Genomic DNA, 24,660 nt, shown 5'->3' with positions numbered 1-24,660 from the left:
TATGTTCATAATAAAATGCCTTATATTCATAATAATATTTTATATGTTCATAATGTAAATATTCATAGTAAATATTTGTTGTTCAAGTGAGATCCTCAAATTTCCCCCTACTTGCAAGGGAATTCTCCTTACAAAATAATGTAAAGGGACAATGACACAACGCAATACTTCACGTATCAGCGAACACGCATTCTTTTGACACGAAATAATTTGCCTATGTGAACAAAAGGTCACACCCCTTAGTAATCAAAGGGGGGAAGACACACAAGGGGTAAGAAGTTTTACTTCCTCAACTCTCTTTTCTTGGCTTCTTGCCCCTCAGTTTTGTCAACTTGTTAACAGTACAAAGTGCCAGCTATAATAGAGATTCAATCAGCCCATATTCTCTAATCTACTGCTTTATATAGAAATATAACATAGCCTTGGATTTTCTGAAATATACTTGTATATATAATTATATAGTCACTCCAAAAAATTCTGGCCCAAACCCTAGCAAAGTAGGCATTAGATTGTTCAAGGTAAACTGTTCAAAAATCAGTCTGATCATGATAAATCATCAGTATAATTTAAAAAATGAAGGGTCAAAATCAAAATAATTTTTGGATAGAAAGAAAATGTGGGTCAAGATATTAATATACTTAGTGAATCGTCACTATTCTAAATAAATTATTACACTTGTGAAATTGTACCATTTATAGATGTGATTTTAGTCATTTTACATACAAATTTGTGCTTTACTGTTATGCCAACATGTAATCTCAACCGGACCCTTTTATATTTTGCTCTTGGACTTATTTGTTGCATGATTTGCAATCTTGCATACACATAACATATTAACATAACACAAAGTTTGTATATACTACGTAAAAAGGATAACAGGTTTACTTTAGCTAGTTTAGTTGTTAAACTCGGAGTTGATACTTGAAATTTACTACCTTGTTACTTTCCGGAAGAGCTGATAGCTAACCTGCATTCCTGTCCTCATTGAGCTACTAGCTCCTTCAGTGATGATGGTGGATATCGGGATCAATCTTTCTTCCTTGGTACCTCTTCACTCCTTCGAGATGTTTTGTAGGGGCAACAACTAGTGTAGTTTCTGAATTTCAAGACATAAGCCGGACTCTTTTCCTACAATGAGCTAAGACATAATTTTCTGCTTGGTTTCAGGCCTTATGCCCCCTAGGAACCAAAAAAAGTAGAGTATAAGCAGGTATTGGATCTCATATTGAAAGCATGATGAGAGTAACAGTCAGATACATATCATCAAACTGAAGTACTTTTCAACTCTTTTGTCAAATCTCTTTCTTTGATTTTCTTTCTAGTACATGCAGATTACAAAATCTGTTCAAGCTCAAGTAGCTGAGATCACATATGAATAATGGACAATCCAACAATCAACGCTGCCACTTAATGTGATTATATACAAGAAAAATGGTAAGAGTATGACTATAATGTCAAGCAAATTGGTAATATACAAAAGCTTACAATCTACAATAACTGCAAAGACCATACAAACAATCAAGCAAAATAGATACTTCTACAACAACTGCAACATTTTCACTTCCGCGTGATTCTGAAGTCTCTACTTCATCTGAGTCTGTTATTGAGCAGGTCAAACTGGCCCGGCCTGGTTTTCTGGTTTTAGGCTGAATTTTGCATCCCAGTTGCTGAGCCAACTTTCAGGCAGACTTCTTCATCCCAAAATGCATTTTAAAGTAATTTTGCTCAATTTAACCAAGCTTGGGCAGTAATTCAAGACCCAAAAAATTTGCTAGAACCCCAGGTCTGAAGTGGAGAAAATTGTGGTAGCAGCCAGAAATAAGCAGCTCTATGTTGGATACTCCGTATATGATAGCAAGTTACTGTCAATTTGCAACCAAATAATATGAACTCTGCAGAATCTTGTTTGCTAAGTGTTTGGCCATCTTACATTTAGAGGCTTTCTGCTATGTTTCAAATCTGCAAGTTCATTCTCGCTACCAATAATCTCCACATGAACAGATGCCATCTTTGAAATGGTGAAACCGGCTATTATCTCTAACGATTACTTCTCTTTTAACAATCTTAGATATGAATTTTATTGCTGTATGGCAGTCACTACACACTCGTATATTCTTGGTTATGCAAATTGTTGCTCCCTCCGGAGTACTTATGATGCCATATGCTATTGCTAATCTCTCACTGTGATTATAAAGTAGACTCTTCTTTTGCTCCTCATCAATATCATGGAGCACTTCGCCTGTATCAGGAACATATCCTTCTCCCTCCATCTTCTCTAGTAACTTTGCTAGAGCCTCCTTTATCTTTTCATAACATGGATGAGATTTATCTCCTGCCACGAAAGCATGTAATTTGTTCTTCACTTCGATCCAGCTGCAAGCTGCTGCTTTCAACAGCCCTTTATTCCTCATAGTTATTCTCACATTCGCAGCATCTTTCCATCTCTTAGCAGCAGAATACGTGTTTGATAAGAGGACATGAGCCCCTATGTTACTAGGATCAACTCTGAATATTTCTCTCGCAACTTTTTCAGCCATATCGACATTTTTATGCATTCGACAAGCAGACAGCAATGTGGACCAAATACTACTGCTTGGAGAAGACATCTTACAAATAAAATCATAAGCTTCTTTTAACCTTCCAGCTCGACCAAGAAAGTCTGCTACAGCAGCATAGTGCTCCAACTGTGGGGATAGTCCATAATCATGAATCATGCTGTTAAAGTAATTCCAGGCTTCATCTACTAATCCAGCATGACTACAGGCTGTTAAAAGAGCTACAAAAGCAACAGAGTTGGGTTTCATTCCATCGACTTCCATTTGCTTGAATAAGGAAATGGCATTGTGAGCATGCCCATGTAAAGCATATCCCATGATCATGGCTGTCCATGACACGGTGTCATGAAGCTTCATCTTATCGAATATACACCTAGCAAGCTTGATGTACCCGCATTTTGCATACATGTCAATTAACGAACTAGAAATAAGCACATTTTCCTCGAATCCACACCTCATAATGTAACCATGCAACTGCTTACCCAAGCGTAAAGTTGTTAGATGAGCACAAGCAGGAATGATGCTCGAAAATGAAACACTCCCAGGCTTAACTTTCGCCATTACCATTTTCCTAAACAATTTTAGACCCTCGTCAAATCGTCCATTTTGAACACATCCAGCAATAATAGAGTTCCAAGTAATGCTATCACGAGAAGGTAAAAGAATAAACACCCTGTATGCATTCTCTATATGATTGCACTTAGCATACATGTCAATCAATCCACTTCCAACGTGCAAGTCGACATCAATTCCATATCTAATAGCATAACCATGAATCTCCTTCCCTCTAACAACATCCACAAGTTCTGCAAACATTGGAAGAGCACTTGACAAACTAAAAGTATCCGGCTTAAGGTTCGCCTTTCCCATGTCCCTTAACATAGCTAAAGCATCTTCAAACATCCCATCTTGTGCATTTCCTGCAATAACTGTATTCCAAGAAACAAGATCCCTAACTGGCATGACATCAAATACTTTCTGCAAGCCACTCTTTCGAAAACCCGGTCCCCTGCCTTTACCATTACTACCCATTACATCCAAGTCGAACTTTGGATGAAAATCCACAACCATTTTATCAAACCCATCAACCATATTATCCTCAACTTTAGTGCTAGACAAATCATCACAACTTCTATAATTCAATTTTCTTTGAGGCATTTCATCGAACATATGGCGGGCTTTACCGTTGTCCTCAAATTTCCCACTCGAAGTCTCCAATTTTGAATACATATTCATTAATGCATTACCAGTGTAAATATCGATATCAAGACCAACACGTATAATACAAGCATGAACAGATTCAGCAAGCTTCAAACTTTTCAAAAAAGTGCATGATTTTACAACAGAAGGAAAAACATTATGATCTGGGTGTAACCCAGAAACTCTCATATGATTAAAACAATTCAAAGATTCAATGAAAAACCCAAGGGAAGTGTAACATCTAATGATAGATTTCCAAGCAAGAAGAGGGGGAGATTGAAGGGTATGAAAGAGATTGATGGATTCAGGTAAAAAATTGAGGTTAGAGTAGATAGAAAGAAGAGTGGAAAGATAATATGAGTTGAATCCTTTGAGTTTGATGATCTGGGCATGAAGTTGTTTGATTTGGGATTTTGAAGAAATGGAGGATGGGTTTTTGAGAAGGGTTTTCAGGAGTTTGGAGGATGTCATTTGAGAGTTGTAAATTGAAATGTTGTTCATAATGTATGCAATATTGTGCATTCTTCCCTTATTGGTGCGACTACTCGTACAGTCGTATTATACTTGTACAGTCATATTATACTCGTATTATATTATAACGCTCTATATGACGCGTGGACATACAAAGTACGAGTAGATCATACATTCATACTCATGAACCATTTTGTAAAATAAACCTTAGGCATTAGCGTCCTTACACTATGAAGCTCACAGTCACAAGTTACAACCATGAATTGTACTCATACTAGAATGGAAGTTTTGCCTTTCTGAGGCTTGAATTTAGTTAAACTAAGTGTTTGCCTTTCCGAGGCTTGAATTTAGTCGAAATGATAACTTCAACTTCATATGAACTCTATGAAGCACGGTACATCAAAAACCAAAAATCAACTTTCACAACACAATCCTTTGTGGTCCAAGCAGAATTTAAAAAAAAAAAAAAACACTCCCACATCCAAATTAAAAAGCGCAAATGGACATCTGCAAATCTGCAATATTCAGTAAGGGAAGGGGTATTTCACACTGAAGAACTTCTTTGCTTCAAAGTCATTTTTCACTAATCTAAACAATCATTATTGTTTATAGAGACAGACGAATAAACATACACATCCACCAAGTTGCTATTGCATCATAATTTTTTAAACACGGGATTTAGATGTGAGAAGGAATTCCTTTTAACAATTCTATCCACCAAAACTCCCAATGGAAACACACACAATGCTCGTTGAACCAAACATCAGAACTTATGGTAGAAAAGTATAGCATCATCTCTCAATCATCTTCTCTTTCAGGAGGAAGGCCACAAGGTAGCAGCATTTTCTGCAAGACATATAACAGTTCCATAAGTGAGAATGGCAAGAATGAGTAATTGAGTACTATAGAAGTAACTCGCAAAGAGACCAGTTCATATAAGTTGTACCGCAGGCAAAAACTTGGCATGTTAAAATATAAAGCCACTAACAAATCCAAATCAAACTCAATAGCTCAGTGACCAAGTGTTCAGTTGTGTTTGTAAACTAAAATACGCACACCACCGTCATCCATTTATCCCTCCAAATGCAACATTACATGTAAATATATAGATTCAGTTTGATGATATTCCTGTTCTGTGTTTAAATTACAAATTACAAGTCTAACTTGCATTAAACATCGATTTCCTCTTAAGACCAATCCAGCACTAACAAAATTTACATGGACAATAACAAGACAACAACATGAAGGATAGCATGAACAAACCTGCATGAAGTTGTAACGTTCTCTTCCAATAGACTCATTTTCTGCAACAGCAAAATATGCAAGCATTGGGTAATGCCCAACATAGGAAGCATAGCTATCACGTTGGATGTTAACAGCCCATTCACTGTTCAGTTAAATAAGAACAAAAATTAGAACCAATTAACCAATAAATCAATATGTTATAAAGCCATCCAAAGTTTATATAGAAGAAAATTTACAATCTGTTCAAATCTGCATGCCCAGTCCCAACATATTTAGCTTGAAGGTGCTCGAGCTGGGAATTGATGTTAAATCTATCACTGGCCTACATACACAGCAAAAAAGAAATCAGCAGGTTGAACCAAAGAAAGCAGAAAAAACAGAATTACATAGACCAAAAATTCATCAATACAATTAAGTCTATATTACACCTATATTAGCTATGAAGCCGAGGGCTTGCACTCATTGAAAAAGAAAAGGAAGGAATCCAAAATATAATTAAACTAAATGATACAAGTAACAATGCTAATGGAACAGCAGTCAGTAGCATGAGCGCATTCTGCAAATCTGGTCAATATATCAGCGGCCAAGTCAACTGGATCACTCAAACCTGATAAATTAGGTGAAAAATTAAGATAGCCCCAACTCAAATACACCTTCCGTCTCCAAAAGATTGCTCCTAAAACAATATTATCAGGTTCAAAGGGTATTTTCAGTAGTATTCCATTGCCTTATGACCATTCTTCCTTGCTATTTGAAGATGCTTACTATTGTGAGTATGAAAGGAAGGGGAACTTTGATTGTGAATCTATTGTTAGGGGAGGTAGTTTTACATCTTACAAGGGAGGGAACGGGCCATTATAATAAAACTATTATGGGGAGGATTTTGATTGAGCTAGAACTAGCATTTCCAAAACACTCTCACAGTGCTTGTTTGATTTTCTAGTATTTACAAAAATCGAAATATATGGACCATTTTGCTCATGGTAAGCAATAGAATCCCTACGCTTTGCGACTTTAACGCAGATTTGGATATTACTTTTAAGGGAACTATAGATGACATTATTGCATCTATCGGCCATGATAGTTGTCTTCTCTGTCTCTTAAAGGTGGTCAAGGGAATGAAGGGCAAAAATTTAAATGCTATTAATGGCCTAATTAGTAAGGTGATGGGCAAGTATGAGGTGATAGAATTCCGCATCGCTGCTTATGGATTCTCCTTTGTCACCGCTATCCCCTGATAAGGATGAACCCCATTTCAGAGGACGTTCTCTTTCTTACTTGAATTGCCTATAATAGGCAATCCGGTGGATCCCGGAAAATAGTTGGGATTCGTTTGCCTTTGATCGAGTTTTCGGGAATGAATTGTTAGATACTCTCAACATCAAAGCAAGGCAAATCTTCATTCCCATAACTTACCCCAACTTCAATTCCGCAAACTCCCATTCCCACATACCAGACACCCCTAGGTGAAATTAGTTGGCATGGCTCAGGCTCGGCAAGCAAGCATGTCAGTGGATAGCACCATAGACTTAAATGGCTTGCAATTTTGAGATAGCACCTAATTTTAGCATTAAACAGAAGGGTGTTCATTCTTTTCGATTATGAACCGTAAGGTCAATATGTAAGAGCCTGGAGTTGATTAATATGATTAGGGTTCTTAATACAGTACTTGAGACATCAAAATAGATGCTCTAACTATATGAAATCATAGAATTTAAGCTTAAATTAATTGTAATTAACAAGAAACAAGAAGTTGCATAGAATTAGTTCTTTAAAATCCCAAATTCTGCCACCCAATTTCGACTTTGTTTGATTGAACAGAGTAAACCCTAAAAACCCTACAACAAAATTAAAATTTGGGGAAGATCGAGTACAATTCTTAATTAAATAACAGAGATATATTATATATATTAACAAAAGTGGAGAAAGATTAATGTTATTGGCAATTTAGGGTTAGTATTTGCAAGCAATAAAGAGGAGTAAACTTAAAAAGAAAGGTACCTGCATATTCACCAATTTGTTGTTGAGAATTTGGAAGATGACCAAACTACTAAAATTGATCTTTGTACTTATTTATACGCGAATGCGATGGTTGTCGACCGAAGAAACCGACATTTGTATGCGCTATTTCACTATTTCATGGTTTTCACTATTTAATAAACCGATTTACTTCACCTTATTTTCGCCGGATTAAAATTATTTTTGTTGATACTCTGTTATATTTATTCTTTAAACTTACTAAATTTTACCAAATTGAACTTATTTTTACTGAACTGAAATTAATTTTAATGAACCAAACTTATTTTTACTAAACTGAAATTAATTTTAGTGAACCAAACTTATTTTTACTAAACTGAAATTATATTTACTGAACTAAAATTATTTTTACTTAATAGTATTATTTTTTAAGGTGAACTAAATAGGGCCTAAATCGTAATTATAAGGTGAAAATTCCAGGTTTTTTTATTTAGTAATTTTGAGGGTGAGCTTAGAAATATTTTGAAATATCATGGTATATAGGAACATTTTTCCAATATCATGTTCATTGTATTATACCTGTTATTTTTCCAATGCTTAGAAAGTGTTGACTCACTTGATAAGTTTCTTACCTCATATCCTAAAGGTTTGGAGTTCAAATCCTACCAAGTGAGGGTGCTTGGGGTAGGGATTCACTTACCCTCCTCTTTACTTTCAAGTTCCTGACCCGCAAACACTGATCCAAAAAAATCGTGACAGTTGAGATCTAGTTAGGGTCTTCTTTACCTTAAAAAAAATGTTCATTGTATCATGCAGGATTTGTATACTACATAAAATAGTAGTACTATATATGGATAATGAACGCCTGAAGGTCCATGAATCTTTTTGAACCCCATGGCTCTAGCTCCATTAGCTTTCTGCTAAAAGGTTCCAATGAGTCAATTAAAGCTCATCTTAACTTAGAGATTTTGCAAAAATTGCATAAGGTAAAACTTTCATATGTAAAAATTGTAACAACATGATGACTGATGAGTACGTTAATTGCGACTTACACTATAAGTTGGTGCTAGTATAAATAGCAGGCAAATGTGGTGTTGTTCAATGCACTACATATATTCATAGTAATTGGTAAGCTTTAAACTTTTTTTACTATGCCTAATAAATAACAAGCCAACTTCTTATGATATACTTTCTCCGTTTCTTTATAGTTACAACACTTTCCTAAAATGGAAATATCACAATAGTTACAACACACTACAAAAGGAAGATTTTTATGGTGAAAATTATACTATTATCTTTATTTAAAGCTCATGACCTAATTGATTATACTCCTAATAACCTTTTAACCCCATTTTAAGTGTATTATATCATGTGAGATCCACTTTTCTTAAATACCGTGGTAAAGTGTGTGTTGTAACTATAAAGAAACGGATGAAGTACTTTTCACTTTTCAGCTAGCTAGCCAAGATGAATTATCTTGAACTACAGTACTTGCTCTGTTAATAAGACCTTGCTAATAGACTTTCTGAATTACACAAAAACACACTTGCTACAAAATGGACCTGGCAAATTATCACCCAAACCAATTGTGTTCATAACATTTGTGCAATGTGCATAAATAATAAACCAAGTTCAAGCACAAGGAGGGAAACAAGCTTTACAAACGTAGACTTTTGCACGATGACATAATGTTAATGTGGTCAATCAATTTAAAAAATAATTACAATTTGTTCTTTTTAGAGGAGATGGCTCCTATGCTGTAACTATCATTTTTCGAGAACACAGCAAAAACAATCGACTGAATATAAACATATACACTTTGGGCTATTAATTTACAAGAGATTGACATCAAATTCAAGGTCCAAATAATCACTCTATATTCGGGCCTTTGCCCTGAACCCTTCCCAAAGCGTCTCTTTCCTATGCATCCACAGAGCCAATGTGCAGCAGTAAATGAACCAAAACTGTCCGCTTCAAAATCAACACTAAGAAAACCTATTTGATCATATCTGGAATCAAGAGAAGTTAGCAAGATTTACAAGGAGTCGCCCTGTTTCTCAGGAACTTCAGGGTGAGGCGGCAAAAGATTGAGGAAACTCCCTTGAGCAGGTTGCTTTGACGAGGTCTGTGAATTATCATCTGTGAGGGAAACAGACAGTGATTGTCAATAACAATGGAACAAAACCCATTAAATGATGCAAATTTTTTAATAAAATAACACAAGAAACTAAATGTTTAATGCTGAACTTTAGCAAGTAATACCAAACAAAATTTTATGATTATCTATTCCGTACCAAATTTTGATAAAACACACGGTAAAATTATATAAAAAGTATGGAAAACAAAAATGTCTAACATGATATTATCAAGTGGTAACTAATAGGTAAACAAAAATCAAAATCTTCTACAGCTAGCATCTAATCTCTACCCACTAATACAAGTCTACAACTGTTACATTTCCCAAACAGGCTCTTAGCAAGTCAATCTAAAAGATCATAATTTGAAACTAAATTTTGACAAAAGAAAATTAAAAAAATCTTAAAAAATGAAAGTACATCTTGAGAAAATGACAGTAATTATGTGGCGGTCATGCATGAGCTATGTTATTGTGCAAGTATATTCATCCGATATCTTCTAAAATCACACATTATAGCTCAGAGGAGCTTCTTTATAGTTTGCTTTCATTTCACTATTTTACAGATTTCTTAGGGCTTATATTTTGATCCGAAATTATGTCATTAGTGAACAAGGGAGAAAGATGGGTTTTGTGTGCATATTACAAATCTATTTGTAACAAAAGCATACCTTGAATAAATAAAAACGTAAAAGCCAAGAAACGAAGAAAAAAAAAAGAAGGCATTGGGGTAAGGAACACATACCAAAAAGAGATTTGATCGTTGGCCTCTTGGGTTTAGTACTCTTTTTCTTTATTTCAGCTGCAAGGAGGACAGATTAAATAAGGCAACTCTATCAATAAATAAAATTTAGGGTAAATAATACTCTCTACCAGACAAGTATGTCAAGCTAATGTACATTCATGCAGCAAAAAAACATTGGCAAGAAAGTAGCAAGAGGCAAATTCTTGCACAAGGGATAATTCTTAAGGTAGAAAAATTGTATACAGTGAAAGAAAATACAATTGAGACAAGAGAGCTCACAGATTCCAGGTACTTCATGATCATTGACGATTTCAAAATTTTTGTATGTATATCCAACAAAGTTGACATCCTTTGATGAGAGCATCTGCGGTGCCAATAACACCACAATGTAAGACAACGAGAGCACTAGATTTCTACATCAAACATGCATGCAGGGTAAAGAAAAAACCTATAGTGAAGTCGCCAAAATAATACAAATTCAGCACATGACAAAGATACTCCGACATAGAACAGAAAAATTAATGCTTGACAATCAGCAGCGCATTTAATATTGCAAGTTTGCAGCAAGTTTGGGTACGGCCAACAAACCCACACATAAAACACATTTAAGGATCAGGAAGACGGGAACATGTAAACTACCAGGAATTTTCCACTGAGTTACTGTCATACAGGCATACCTATAGCTAATCATCACAATGCTAATCCAATCATTGTGCTCATGAAAGACAGCACGTCAATGATACCCTAACACTTTGTTTGGATAGCAAATAAGGAAGGAAAGAAAGGGGAGGGAAAGAAGAGGAAGAAAAGGGAAGGGAAAAGAAAGGGAGGAGGAGGTGAGTACCATTTTCCCTCCAAATCTCTCCAATTTTGGAGGGATTATCCTTATTAAAGAAAGAGGGAAAATGGATCCCTCCCTCTCCTTTCCCTTCCTTCCCCCAATCATTTACCCAAACAAGAGAGTTTGATCATCTCCCTTTCTTTTCCTTCCATTTCCTTCTATCCAAACAAAGTGTAAATGTTATTACTACACTTCACATACAAACAATATTGACTAATCCTGCCCAGATTTTAATGGCTCCTGAAGTCCTGCTCTACAACTATACACGAAAGCACTTTTTGCATATTCATATAAGGATACAAGGAAACTCTTGCCAAACCCACCACAGATTATGCCATTGCCTCAGAAGGGGGCTTAGTATGAATCTAAAAAAAAAATCTCAAGATGAACATACAACAGCCAGAATCTAACACACTGACAACAGTCAGCAACCCTCTTATCATCCAAAGCACAAGAACCAAAGGGCTCATTTGTTAAAAGGATGTAGCTGTACCAAGAATTCCAAAACTATAAATTGTGCAACTTCACACTGACCTTTCTCCATGGACCAGATTTCGAGTTAGCAGGATGAGATTGCTTGTCCGTCTGCAATTCCATACACAAATGACAAGTAAAGAACGAAGGATTGGGAAGAATCAGCCATTTCACTGTTCAAAATTTTGGTGTGAAAGATAGTTTGAGTTTGAAAAAACAAACCTCTTCAAATTTTTCAAAGTTTTGCGTATCCAGTTCATCATTTACTTCAGGAAGAAATGCAGCTTCTATTTGATACAATTTGTCCCAATCAACACCCTTAAACCACGGATGTGCCTGATGACCATTGAAAACCAGGCAAGTCACCAATTTTGAGTTCACTATCTGCTATAATGCAATATTCAGCTAGGAACCAGTAATCACCTTTATTTCATCTGCACCTTTGGTTCCAAGCCGTTGCTCAACATTGCAAAGGAGTTTACATATAAGATCTTTTGCTTCCCGAGACAGCCTAGCTTCTTCCGGAAATTTTAGATGATGTCTCCAATTAACAATCTGAATATAGAGAAAAAGAAATTTGTAAAAAGCTCAACTTTTCGAATTTAAATCCTGTCTACGATGAAGTATTGTACAATCACAATTTTCTGCCTCATTGTATGTAAGATTAAGCCTTAAAACCCAACACAGAAAAGCATCATCTTGCTGAATTTTTTTTAAAAAAAATGGATGTGCAATAAAAAATAAAATAAAAAAAAACAGTTAACAATAACAGAGCTGAAGTGCTGTTGTCTGCCTTTCCATTAAAGAATTGATAAACTTGATGGGCAGACAGGAGGGAAGGGGTAAATTTTTTAACTCTTATCTTCTAAGTAACCAAAAAAAGGGCAAAGAGCTTTTATACACAATGGGAAACCCTCTCCTGTAGGTAGCAGAAAAGTGAAGATACAAAAACTTGGGGAAAACTAAGAAAATCAAGTTCACATGGGGTGTTCTAACAGTTTATGCTACAGTCTAAAATGCTTAATGAAATCCATTGTAAGAGCAAACATCGAGATAAAATTAGAAGCAACAATATCTTAACTTGATCCTAACGAAAATTAAAGCAAACAAAAGACAGTAACAGGCTAATGACTTCTGACCTTCTGTTACTGAGTAATGGTGTACAAACAAAATAAGAAACTAAAAGGTTGAAGCTCACCTTCCTACAAGTCGACATAGGATCATCTGAATAAAAAGGTGGATATCCAACGAGCATTTCGTACATGATAGCACCCAGAGACCACCTGCCCATGTACAGAATAAGCTATTAAACATACATTATGCAAAAAGAAAGCTAAATGTGCAAGATGTTTTAATGCTAACCAATCACATTCCATGCCATATCCTTTCTTCAACAGCACTTCCGGGGCAATGTAATCTGGTGTGCCAACTGTTGAATAAGCCTACAACATGCAAACTTTAATAGTTAGAATTCAATTACTCATGTTGCAGTAGATATCCAATATGTACTAACATATTGCATCGAAAAAGATCACACTACACTTGCCAAAATGCGTTGTTAAAGAAGAAAAAAAAAACTAAGCTCATTATAAGTCATGATTGTAAAGAAAATTCTTATGTGCCCCTAAACTGAACCATTTCACAACCTCCTACAAGAATCACAATTCAATCGCAAACAAACCTCAGTTATTAAGCGTTCTGAAATCTAGTAAAATATAAAGAGAAAGGACAATAATATTTACAAGCATTCTCCTGTTCTTCTGCCAGTGTAGTAACTGCTCCTGCTGTGAGCGTTTTGGAGCTACAGGCCGTCCATCACTCTGAAGAGCTCCACTTAAGTTACTTCCCACAGAAAAATCCTTTTCTTGAAGGCCTCGGCAATCCAGTGGTTTACATAATCCAAAGTCTGAAAGTTTCATGTGACCGTATTTATCAAGTAGTAAATTATCAGGTTTGATGTCTCTGCAACAATACATTTAAAAAATTATTCCTCTTCACCACATTAAAATATCTGACAAGCTAAAGAATGCAGTTCCACAAACAAACATGCATACCTATGTATATAATTATGCTTATGAATGGATTCAATGGCAAGGACAGTTTCCGCAACATAAAACCTAGCCTCATCTTCAGTTAGTGTATCCTTACGCATGAGTAAAGTCATCATATCCCCACCAGGAAGATATTCCATGATGAGGTAAAGGTACTCATCATCTTGAAAGGAGCAATAAAGCTTGACAATGCAATTACTGTCAACTTCTGCAAGTAAGTTTCTTTCGGCTTTTACATGTTCCACCTGTACCAATTGGAATAAGTGAGAGCTTGGCATCATGACTAGCCATCAAATCTGGTAATGTAAAAGACAATTCAAACAAAATACATGCCTGGCCTCTCCTGAGCATCTCAGATTTCTTCAATTTCTTCATAGCGTAAACATGGCCAGTCGATTTTTCTCGGCAAATTCTCACCTGGAATGACGAGAAAATATGTGATGAATACTCAATGGCTACATCAGTAGCATCATTTGAAGTGAGACTATGGAGCACAAAGTATAAGCCATACAAAAGTTTAAGAAGTGTTATATAAAGATACTGATAGTTTCAAATAGGTTTCATCTTCAAGTTAAAGAGCTTGGGGTGCCACTGGTAAAGAGGTTCTAGAGCAGATCAAAGTGACAACAGTATTTTTTTTCAGTAAAACTAGCACCACAAAGACTTGACCAACACAAAAAGTGTCTGAGGCCCTAACTCCATCCTATATGCACACCAAAATAACGTAACAATTGAGAAAATCATTCTTCATCATTATGATGACTGTGTCAGGGTCTCTGACTCAGGGCCTGTTTGCTTCAACTTAATTTATATACCAAACTGTTTTGTGATCTTTTTGAATTCAAATTTAATGAACTTCCTTGAGCTCATCACGAATATTATTTGAATTTTTTTATTAATCATGTATAATAGTTCTAGAGAAGAAGAAATCAAAAAAGGTAGGCTAGGGCGTAATCTGTGCATACTCCAACTGTTTCACAATATGATGGACATTGCTATTTATCTACATTTTGAAACACCTCCTTCATGAAAAGTGGTTACCTTACTGGAAACAGGAGTATTTCATTTTAGTAAATGAAGAAAAGTCAATAACAAAGAACAGACTAATACAGGAGATCAAATCCCTGGTTAGCTACATCATCAGAAAGAGAATTTCGAATTAAATACATCAGATGATAAAGACAATAATACATCTGTTAGAGAAACATGATATTCCAGGAGAGCCAAAACTAAACTGAAGAAACCACCAACCCTAGTCAGGCATATCAACAAATGCAAGGGAAATATGCATATTGCACTCCCCCAAAAATGGAAACAGATTTATAAAATTATAATAAAAAAAAAAAAAGCCTCGACGTACCTATCTAAAATTCTAACCCATACAGCTTTCTGGCACAGACACAATTCAGCAAATGTCTCGATAATCAACAAGACCAAAACACTTCATGTAAGGCATAAATAGCTTGTAGGAAAAGCTAAAGACATGGACCTAAAAACAAAAACCAAATTTACCTCACCAAATGCACCCTTTCCTATCATTGTCAACGGTTCAAAGTCATCTGCTCCCATTTTATGCCTCTGAAGTCGCATATACTCTCTTTCCTTTTTCTCTAGAAAATGAAGTATATTACTCTTCTCGTCCTTTGGAACGTCAGCATCAGCCAACTTCTTCTCCAATATATCACGCCTGCATGAAGAAAAGACATGCAGCTCCATTATAATGATCTCCAAAAAAGGTGACAGAAATATAAGAAGACAACTAAGAAACAAAAAGGTCAGCCTAGCAGCATAGAACATAGCGCTCCCAGATAGCAAATCTACAGGAAATATATGATTATAACTGTTTACTTTCATTATTCAAGCTTAAACTATGGTGAGGAGCAATATCAAAACGAAAAATATCTTTCTAGTCAACTTCTCTGAAACCAAGGCATCCAGTAGGGTCATTCGCCTCTCTCTTTGTAGAAGTTACTGTTGGGGTTGCAGCAACAACAAGACTAAAGCATGATTTGAAGCAAAAAAAGATAAAAGGGTTTTAAATTGAACACGAAACCATCCCTCTATATTTCTTACAGGCCAAAACTTGTTTATAATGCTCCATCAACTATTCAATGATGCACAATCTAATTACATAAGAAAAAGCCATATGACATCAGTAATCATACAGAACCATTGAAACATGACATCAAAGGGTAACTCTAGTCTTATACAAAGAATGAGGAGCTGCTGTAACATGGATTATGTTAATCCATCTTGGAAAAAAATCACTTTCGTCTAGATGTCTTACACTCAGAGAATGCATCCATCAAATATGATCTCAGAAGAGAGCATTCTTTTATAATTGTGCTAGGACAAAAATGGTAGAGGGAAAGGGAGTGAAGAGAAGAAGAGGAAAGAAATGATTGACACTTTCCTTTCAAATTTCTCTGACATTGGAAGCATTTAGTTGATTAGAGAAGAAAAAAGATTCCTCCATTTCTCTTCCCTTCCCATTTCCGATCCTATATCCAAATAAAGAAGGATGAATCCCTCACTTATCTTTCCCTTCACCCTCGTCCAAACACACTTTATATAATCTTACGGTCAATTTATCATTTAAACCTTGCTATTGCATGTGAAACATAACTTTCCAGATAAGTAAATAATCTAATTTCGAGATATCAAACCATAAACATCGACCGAAAACGAGGTCAGGAATTTAGAGCCTTAATTGCAAGAATGCACGAGCAGAGAGATTTCTTAGAAAATAAAACACCTAGTCATGAATGAGACTACAATGAAAGAACACAACTGTTACGGATGATGGTAGACCTATCAGCTGACCTAGTACAAGGACAATAGCTATGCGCAGATGCCCAGTGTACATCATAACTTTGAATCACTGTCCTTGATCAATAAATTAACAATGAATCAATGATCCTTGCTAAACACTTGGCCACTTGGGTCAATACCTGAGTCTCACACTTGTATCAGGGAGGATCAAAATGATAGACAGCGTACAAACTGGTCCATGATTTAGGACCCAGAAAGATACATCAATTGCTATAATCCAAAAACAAGAAGTTGCATATACGGACAGACCAAAACTTTGCATTGGGTCAAAAGAAAAAAGCCCATATACATGCACATCTTGAGCTTGAGACAAGGCCGGTTCTTGATTGCACATCTTAAATTTGTGTCAAGCTTGGACTTTCAAACTCTGGACAATCACGGATGAGTTAAGCTCTGGTCTAAGCTAGTTCAAGTCAAGTCAAGCAAATTCAAACTCAAGCTCAACACAGGTTGTTACTCCCTCCATCCCTAAAAAGTATGTAGCAAAATTGGCATGCTTATAATATTTGGTTGTGAAGTTTAGGAGAAAATAAAAAAAGTGGGACCACATGTCAATGAGACGATGAGAAAGTATAGTAATGGATCACTTAATCATAAATGGAATGGAGCCTTATTTTAGGGACATCCCAAAAAGGAAAATGGTGCATCCTTTTAGGGACAAGGGAGTAATACCATGATTACCCTAATACGAAAATTGAATACACTCACATTTAATCAACTAATGTGTCACATAAAATCATAGTCAATTCTCTTTGCACAAGCAAATGTCATTCTAAAACTAAGCCAACCCATTCATTGCATACAAAATGACTTTAGCATGCATGTAAGATAAATCCTTACCTTATAAGTCAAATCACTACATAAGGCCATAAATTTGATGACATCTAGGGGCATGTTCAGCAAGAGTTTTTCAAGTGGAGTTTAGCTTTTTGACTCAGTTAAAGCAATACTGATTTTGAAAAGTAGTGTTCAGCTAGGTATCCTGTTAGGGTAACGGTGAGAGAGTGAAGCAGATTTTCGCAAAAGCCAAGTTACATATAATTTCATCCAAAAGATACCTATACTCCTAATAGCTACTTTGTACCAACACTTGTTTTAACAGATCCATTGACGGCTAACCTCTAACAACTAGCCTATAACCGCTAATACTCAAACAGCTAGTAATAACCCATGACTACAGCAGCTAGTTTTGTTGAACAACCACTAAATGCTGGTAAACTACAGCTACAATAGCTGTAGTACTCACTCCGGATCAATGCGCTTACCAAAAACAGTTCTCCAGCACTATAAATCAGTAAAACAGCCTTGTAATAACTGAATAATCAGTCCAACTATGCATATTACATTTCCTTCTAAGCAATCTTGTGCCTTTTTTTACCAAAAATGATCACCAATAAGTACAACGATTCTAAGTTTGTTATTCTAACAATCCTCAAAGCAATTAAGATTGTAGATTCTTCAGTTTTCATATAGTACCTGTACAGCAGCAGCATGATCCATAAACAGCAAAACAATTTACTTTTAAGCGAAAAAATAAAACAACAAAAGGCTTACCGCTCCTTCCTTAGCTGCAAATTCTTCATCTGATCCTGATAATGCTTCTCGATGTATTGTTTAGCAGCTGCAACTTTCTGCTTGGTAGCGGTGGAGGGTGCGTCCTCACTAACCGGAGCCTTCATCCCTTCTTTCCCTTTGACAACTGTAACAGCAGCCTCCTTCTTCACCCCTCTTCCTTTATCTTTCACTTTGAACCCGGTAAAACACCTCCTCGCCGCTTCCATCCCCTCTTTCTATTTCTCTAATCTATCACCTAAAACTAAGCCTAAACACTCAAATCCCACAAAAGGAGAACAACAGCAAATTAAAACTCTCTAATCACAAAGAATCACCAATAACTATCTTCTTCTTTCCAGGTCACCTGTCAACTGAGCACTTGCTGAACTAACCTAAACAGAGCAATTTGAACATTAGTAAACTAGTGCATCAAATTTCAGAAAATAAAAAAAAAAAATCATGAATTTTAATTTTACATCCTCTCTATATAAGATTCAACTATTTCTAAATATGAAGATTCAGCAAAAGCCCTAGCATCAAAATCAATAAAATAAATTAAAAATAAAGATGACAAATGTTGGTAAATCATTTCATCACTAAAATTCATACAGAAGTTACACATTTAATTATCTCAAACAGCAAAAAAAAAACACCAAAATTCATTGAAATTCTTTTTAAAAAAGGAAAGGAATTACCATACAGTAGCAACTAATAATTAAAAAAAATAACAACTAACAATCAAAAATTAAAAAGACACAGAATTACATCGAGATCAGCAGCAACAAAAGCAAAAAAGGGGAAAAACCCTAAAATTAAGGCGATAGAAATTGAATTGTGCAATAAAGCAAAAAAGAGATATTTAAACAATAACAGATTAGTTGAAATACCTATAAAGAAAGAAAGCGGCCACAAAAAGTGAAGAATTGAAACCCTAAAAACCCAGAAAAATTGGGGAAAATTTTACAGAAATAGAAATTGAAGAAGAACAAGTGAAGATGTGAAGAAGAAGATACATCAACGACCAGTTTGGGTGTGGGTTTGCATGATCCCTCATTTTCTCTCTCCTCTTTTTTTTTTTTTTTTTGGTGTACTTTTAATTTAATTATAACTAATTTAAATATTTAAAAAATAAATAAATAAATAAATAAATAAATAAAAAAGAAAAAAACAGGTAAAAAAAATAGATAAAAATAAAGAGGATTGGTTGTGAATGTGGGTGGAAAAAATAATTTGTTGCAGAAGGAAAAAAGGCAGAAAAAGCTCTGCTTTTTATGTGAAAAAAAATAATGGGATTTAATACTACTACTTGTACTATACTGCTACTTCAACATTCCTAGAATTTGGAGAGAGAATTTGGAAGATCTTTAGCTCAGAGATCCACTGTTTTTTTGGGTACAAATAATATACATCTTGTTTTGGTATGGAGTATGGAGTGCAATGTGTCGATGTAGATTATAGTGATTACATTTGGAGAATTCTGTATAGGTCAACGTTTTGAACGTCTGTTGTTGAGTTTTTGAGTCGATAAGGGATGGATCGATGAATTGATAATCGCGAGAGATGGAATTTATTGGTTTGTGAGTTGGTTAAAGTGTCGTAAGTGAGGGAGTGATTTTGAGCTGAGTTTTTAATGCGTTTTAGGCGATTAATATCTTGTATTTAAATAAAAATGAGTTATGATTTTAATGTTGATGTATTAGACATTGTATTGACAATTGATAATGGTGATCTTTTAGGTTTTGGTAAGTCAACTACTAAATTATTAGTTCCTCTAATTCTATTTTTGTTTTATACGCTATGCCGTAAACTAACTAAGATCGTTTATTCCATTTATGGATCACAATCGTGAAGCTAAACTTACTCTCTCCTTGTCACTCAATTGAACAATAGACAATTTCATAAACTCGGGTTGAAACATCCTAAAATAGTAAATGGAAAACTTTATACCTGGCAAAGTAAATATTTCTTTATCAGTTTCCTAATCATAAATCCTTTATCTAATTTCATTATGCAAGTTCAATGATTTGTATCACACATGATTAGTGAAACTAGTAAATGGCATTTTAGTATAGTAAAGTTCACTTCTTCTGTTATTCTTTTTATCCCAATTCAGTTAGTATAAGTGTCTATTTTAGATAATGTCTCCTCAACTTTTAGAAACATGTTGAGTAAAAGAAATTAAATTTAGCAAAATAGATAAATTTATTCAAAACATAATTTAAACTTAGCAAAAAGAAAATCAAGAAAACAAAGTCTTTGGTACATATACGAAGTGCCATTTTTTTTCTCTTAAAACTTTTTTTGGGTTTTTCTACGTAGTAATCCTCTTAATTTCACTTTTCTACGTTGTGCCCCAACATATATCACTTTCCACATTGTAACCTCAAACACATTTTGTTTCCATACGGTAATCTTGCCGTTAATAAATTCCATTAGTGGGGTCCACTCTCCATTTATTAATTTTTTTTATCGATTTGCGCGTTGAAAAATGTTTCGTTAAAGGTTTTGGGGACTATTTTGGTTCTTCAGGGTCCAAATTGAGCTCAGATTTCACAAAAAAAATAATGTAAATGCCTCGTTTTGCATATTAAAACGTGAACACGCAAATCGAGACATTTCTTAATAAGCAAAACTAGGCATTTAAGTTTTTTTTTGTCAAATCTGAGCTCAATTTGGTTCCTTAAGAGCCAAAACAGCCCCCAAAATCTTTAACGAAACATTTTCCAATGTGCAAATCGATAAAAAAAATTAATAAATGAAGAGTGGGTCCCATTAACGGAATTTATTAACGGTGGGATAACGACAAGATTACCGTATGGAAATAAAATGTATTTGGAGTTACAGTGTGAAAATTGATATATATTGAGACACAACGTAAAAAAGTGAAATTAAGAGAGTTATTATATTAAAAAAACCCAACTATTTTTTTAAGAGTTGGGTCGCACACCTACCCAAAACCTACTCGCTTTTATCTATGTATCTCTACTAATTTTTTTCATCTAAACATGTGATGAAAGTGCTTAATCAACTAAGTTAAAACACAATTAGTAATATTTAAAAAGTTGCATTTCATAAAAAATAACGTGGTTTATTTCTTTCTTTAAGACCATGTTTTCTTTACCTGCAATTTTTATGAAATAAAACTATTTTCACTTATAGTTAATTTATTTTTGGTGAATAAGATTTATTTTTGCCAGTTAACTACTAATGTACTATATGTCCTTTCAAATGACTATTTTTGTACTGCATTGATCAAAACTTATTTTTATTAAACTTAACACATTGTTTATAACTTAATAAAAATGTTTTTCATAATTCAAAATTTCAAATTAATTTTTTTTTAGTAAACCTAACTTATATTGAAGAACTTAACTTCGGATTTTTCTCCACTCTTATATTCATATATGCTACTTTGTAACTCTGTAAGCGATATCTCATGTGCACCAACACAGGTGCAAATTAGTTTATTCACCTTGTAGAAATGTCGTCGCACTTATTACACTAATTTATGCATATATACTTAGCTACGTGCATAGGATGGTCGATACTTGTGTATAGGACTTTATATAGTACTGGTACTAATAATTAAGAGCAACACATACATATGACAAATGAACGTACATACCCTCTTAATGCCGTTATGCTTGGCGTCGAAGTGAAAGAAAGTAGTAGCATCCAACATGCCGCAACAAAGGTGGTACACCATCTTTAGTGAAAAGACCTTTGTTTGAGATATTTGTACATGTGATTTACTATTTAGGTAAACTTGTCTTTCAAATAATTACATTAATAGTTACTGTATGTAGATTTTACTCTAATAATAGTAGTAATAATGTTTATAATTATAACATGGTAAGGGTGAAAAGAAAGAGGGTAAACTAATTAATAATTGTATTTTTATTTTTTTTTGAAACCAACTAATAATTGTATTTTTTGAAACCAATTAATAATTGTATTATGTCTTAATCAAGAGTAGGTTTGAGTTTCCATTAATAGTAATCAAATATTTCAAACTCTTAATAATTATAGGAATTGCAAGTTTCCAGCTAAGAAGTAAGTGTAATAACTGTAATTCTGTAAATAGCCAAAATTATTTTATGATGAATAGGTGCACTAATACCTTTGTTGACTTATGTTTAATCAACATGACAACTGACAAAGACTCAATCTTAAGTAGGTTTCTGACATCATAATGATTGGGACAATCACTTTGAACAAGGGATACTTTAGGAAAATAGCTAGTGTTTGTATTATTGATTAATTTGTTTTGTTTGATTTTACGTTGTTCAAAAATTATTAATTTTAATTAAACTTTATAAATTGTAAAATAATGGCATATGATGTCAAGTTCAGAATTTTCTTAGTGGATTAGTGTCAAGTTTAGAATTTTCTTAGGTGGATTTGAGTTGAGCATAGTGGGTAGTGACTTTGTGCCGAGTAAAAATTGTTAGTTTAAGATGTAATAGATAATTAAGATAAAGGATAAACATAAACACCAAATGCATGAGGCAAGAGTACAATTAATAAGATCCTGTTTTTCTCACCTTATTTCCACTAATTTCATGAAAAATAAGTTCAGATGAGCTAATTTTAGGAAAATTAAACTAGTTAAGTTCGGGTTATGCAAGTACAATTTACAACGACTATATCAATTACTAATAATTTCATACACATTCGTATAATCAAGTAAGTTGTGAAATAATTCAACTACTCCTTAATAACTTATATTATGATAAGTTCTTGTAAACTAATAAGCGAACGTCAGGTGAAGAGATCTAATACATTGCTCGTCTCTTATCGTACTAGAAAATTTAAGAAATTAAGGGTTTGGAAAAAATAAAAGGATGAAAGTATGAAAAGTATATGAGATGGAAAGTAAAAGTCTATTATAATGGAGCATATAATAATATAAGAGGATGTCATAATTCACTTTTGGACCAGATTTGGAGTGAAGGGAGAGCTTCACAAGGAAGAAAGCAGCAAGTAATGGCTACTGCTCAAATTTTTAATTTAATCAATTAAGTGAATTGTAAAAATTAAAGTAAAAGCAATTATCTATGTGTTGACTTTGAATGAAAGTTATCCAATGAGCATATCCCACCTAAGCACCACCCCTTCTTTGAAAGCACTTTTTTTTTCCCCCAACTTCTTCAAATTGTTTTTATTAATTAATTGAATTATGTATATATGGATGATGCAATATCCCTCATAATCAACAATATCACATAATAAGCAAGCTAAGCAACCCATTAATAACAAAAAATTATACGTGTTCAAATAAAATCAATGTATTGATGTCATGAATAATACATGTCAATAACATCATACTTCAAGTATTCAACTAAGTTTGTCGTAATATTCCTTCTTGTCTTACAATAACAAAAAAAAAAAAAAAAAAAAAAAGATAATTTTCTTTGAAATTAAAGATTCTATAATTTATATATATAATTTTTTTTACAAGAAATTTATATTTGTTCTGTTTCGGGGTTTTTTATGTGTCCAGCGGGAGAGTTACAATTCCGAGAATGGCTTGCTGACCGGCTGTGTACCTGCAAAACAACGAAACTCCGGTTGGGTGGAGTTCCGCCTCCGACGATCAAGTTAGGATTCGTTCGAAGTGAATAGTGCGGAAAGTAAAGGATTTCTCTCTGATTCAGAGAGAGTAAATGCTGTTTTGTTTTAGTGTTTTGTGTTTGGGAATTTGTGAATACCCAATAAATGAGGTATTTTCCTCTATTTATAGGGTTGGGGAACTGTATTCCCACAAATTAGGATGTGCCACGTGTCAGCCTGGGATTGGCTCCCACTTGCCCTTTCTGGGACTGACACGTGGCGCCCTCTGATTGGGCCACGTGGCTAGGGTGTTTTTTTACCCTAATCATTTGCCCCTCACAGATGACACGTGGCGTGCCACGTGGCATCTGTGACATGGCCTGCCACGCAATATTGCTGTGACAGTTGTCACAATGAGGGGAAGGGGACGGTTGGTCTCCTTCCCTCCATTTTTTTTTTGAAGGGGGGAGGGTGACGGTTCGTCATCCCCCAAATTTTTGAATTTTGAATCAGGGAGTTGGCGATTCGCCTTCCCTGACCCCTATATAAGGAGTCCTTCCTCAATCATTTGCAACATTTGCAAATTTCCATAAAATTAAGGAGAGAGCTCTGATACCGACTGAGAGTAAGCACCAATCGTTCTTTTCTTTTCACATCCGGCGTCGCATCGTTTCCTGATTCAAGGCACCCGCAATCTTCCGGCTGAGGTAACTTCCAAACCTCTTTGCATACTTATCCGGGGGGGTTAGCTTGCCATAGATTAGGGTAGCAACCGGATTTATTCATTTTTGCACAACCGGTGATCTTGGAAAACTTGATACATCTGCTTAATAGACCCCCATCCGGTATAAACCGCATGGGGTACTGTTGAGATTTATGGGTCGCTTCTCAAAGCTCTCAAAGGACCCTCATCCGGTTATGACCGGATGAGGGATCTTTGACTGACCCCATTTTTTCTAAGGATCCTCAATATACCCCCAACCGGTATCAGTCGTCTGGGGACATTTGGGTAGATAAAGGCCTTTCAT

At 34.8% G+C, this 24,660-nt stretch overlaps 2 protein-coding genes and 1 pseudogene across 2 annotated transcripts; all 3 read right to left on the bottom strand.

The window, feature by feature from the left end:
- Positions 1-1,297: 1,297 nt before the first annotated feature.
- On the bottom strand, positions 1,298-4,529 carry LOC110717735 (putative pentatricopeptide repeat-containing protein At3g23330). The gene has a single exon (XM_021896496.1). It carries the CDS (start codon positions 4,275-4,277, stop codon positions 1,977-1,979), a length of 2,301 nt encoding a protein of 766 aa, XP_021752188.1. The 5' UTR covers positions 4,278-4,529; the 3' UTR covers positions 1,298-1,976.
- A 177-nt stretch (positions 4,530-4,706) lies between these two features.
- Positions 4,707-5,799, bottom strand: LOC110717737 (annotated as a pseudogene).
- Positions 5,800-9,104: 3,305 nt separating this feature from the next.
- LOC110717736 (serine/threonine-protein kinase tricorner-like) lies at positions 9,105-19,176 on the bottom strand. Its single transcript, XM_021896497.1, has 14 exons — positions 18,967-19,176; positions 18,080-18,471; positions 15,206-15,380; positions 14,027-14,110; positions 13,697-13,938; positions 13,385-13,604; positions 13,005-13,084; positions 12,841-12,925; positions 12,066-12,197; positions 11,865-11,978; positions 11,703-11,753; positions 10,607-10,691; positions 10,328-10,384; positions 9,105-9,587 (listed from the first exon to the last, which is right to left on the bottom strand). Exons 2-14 carry the CDS (start codon positions 18,304-18,306, stop codon positions 9,484-9,486), a joined length of 1,656 nt encoding a protein of 551 aa, XP_021752189.1. The 5' UTR covers positions 18,307-18,471; positions 18,967-19,176; the 3' UTR covers positions 9,105-9,483.
- Between the last annotated feature and the right edge of the window lie 5,484 nt (positions 19,177-24,660).

Source organism: Chenopodium quinoa, unplaced genomic scaffold (assembly GCF_001683475.1).
Source record: "Chenopodium quinoa cultivar QQ74 unplaced genomic scaffold, ASM168347v1, whole genome shotgun sequence".
NCBI classification, from domain to species: Eukaryota; Viridiplantae; Streptophyta; class Magnoliopsida; order Caryophyllales; family Amaranthaceae; genus Chenopodium; species Chenopodium quinoa.
This window is presented reverse-complemented; position numbering and strand designations above follow the sequence as displayed.

Coding starts and splice junctions, on each gene's coding strand:
- LOC110717735 (XM_021896496.1), bottom strand. CDS start 4,277: ATGCACAATATTGCATACATTATGAACAACATTTCAATTTACAACTCT.
- LOC110717736 (XM_021896497.1), bottom strand. CDS start 18,306: ATGGAAGCGGCGAGGAGGTGTTTTACCGGGTTCAAAGTGAAAGATAAA. Junction 13,085..13,384: donor AGAAGAACAGGAGAATGCTT/GTAAATATTATT, acceptor TGCATGTTGTAG/GCTTATTCAACAGTTGGCAC. Junction 9,588..10,327: donor AACGATCAAATCTCTTTTTG/GTATGTGTTCCT, acceptor TTTCCCTCACAG/ATGATAATTCACAGACCTCG.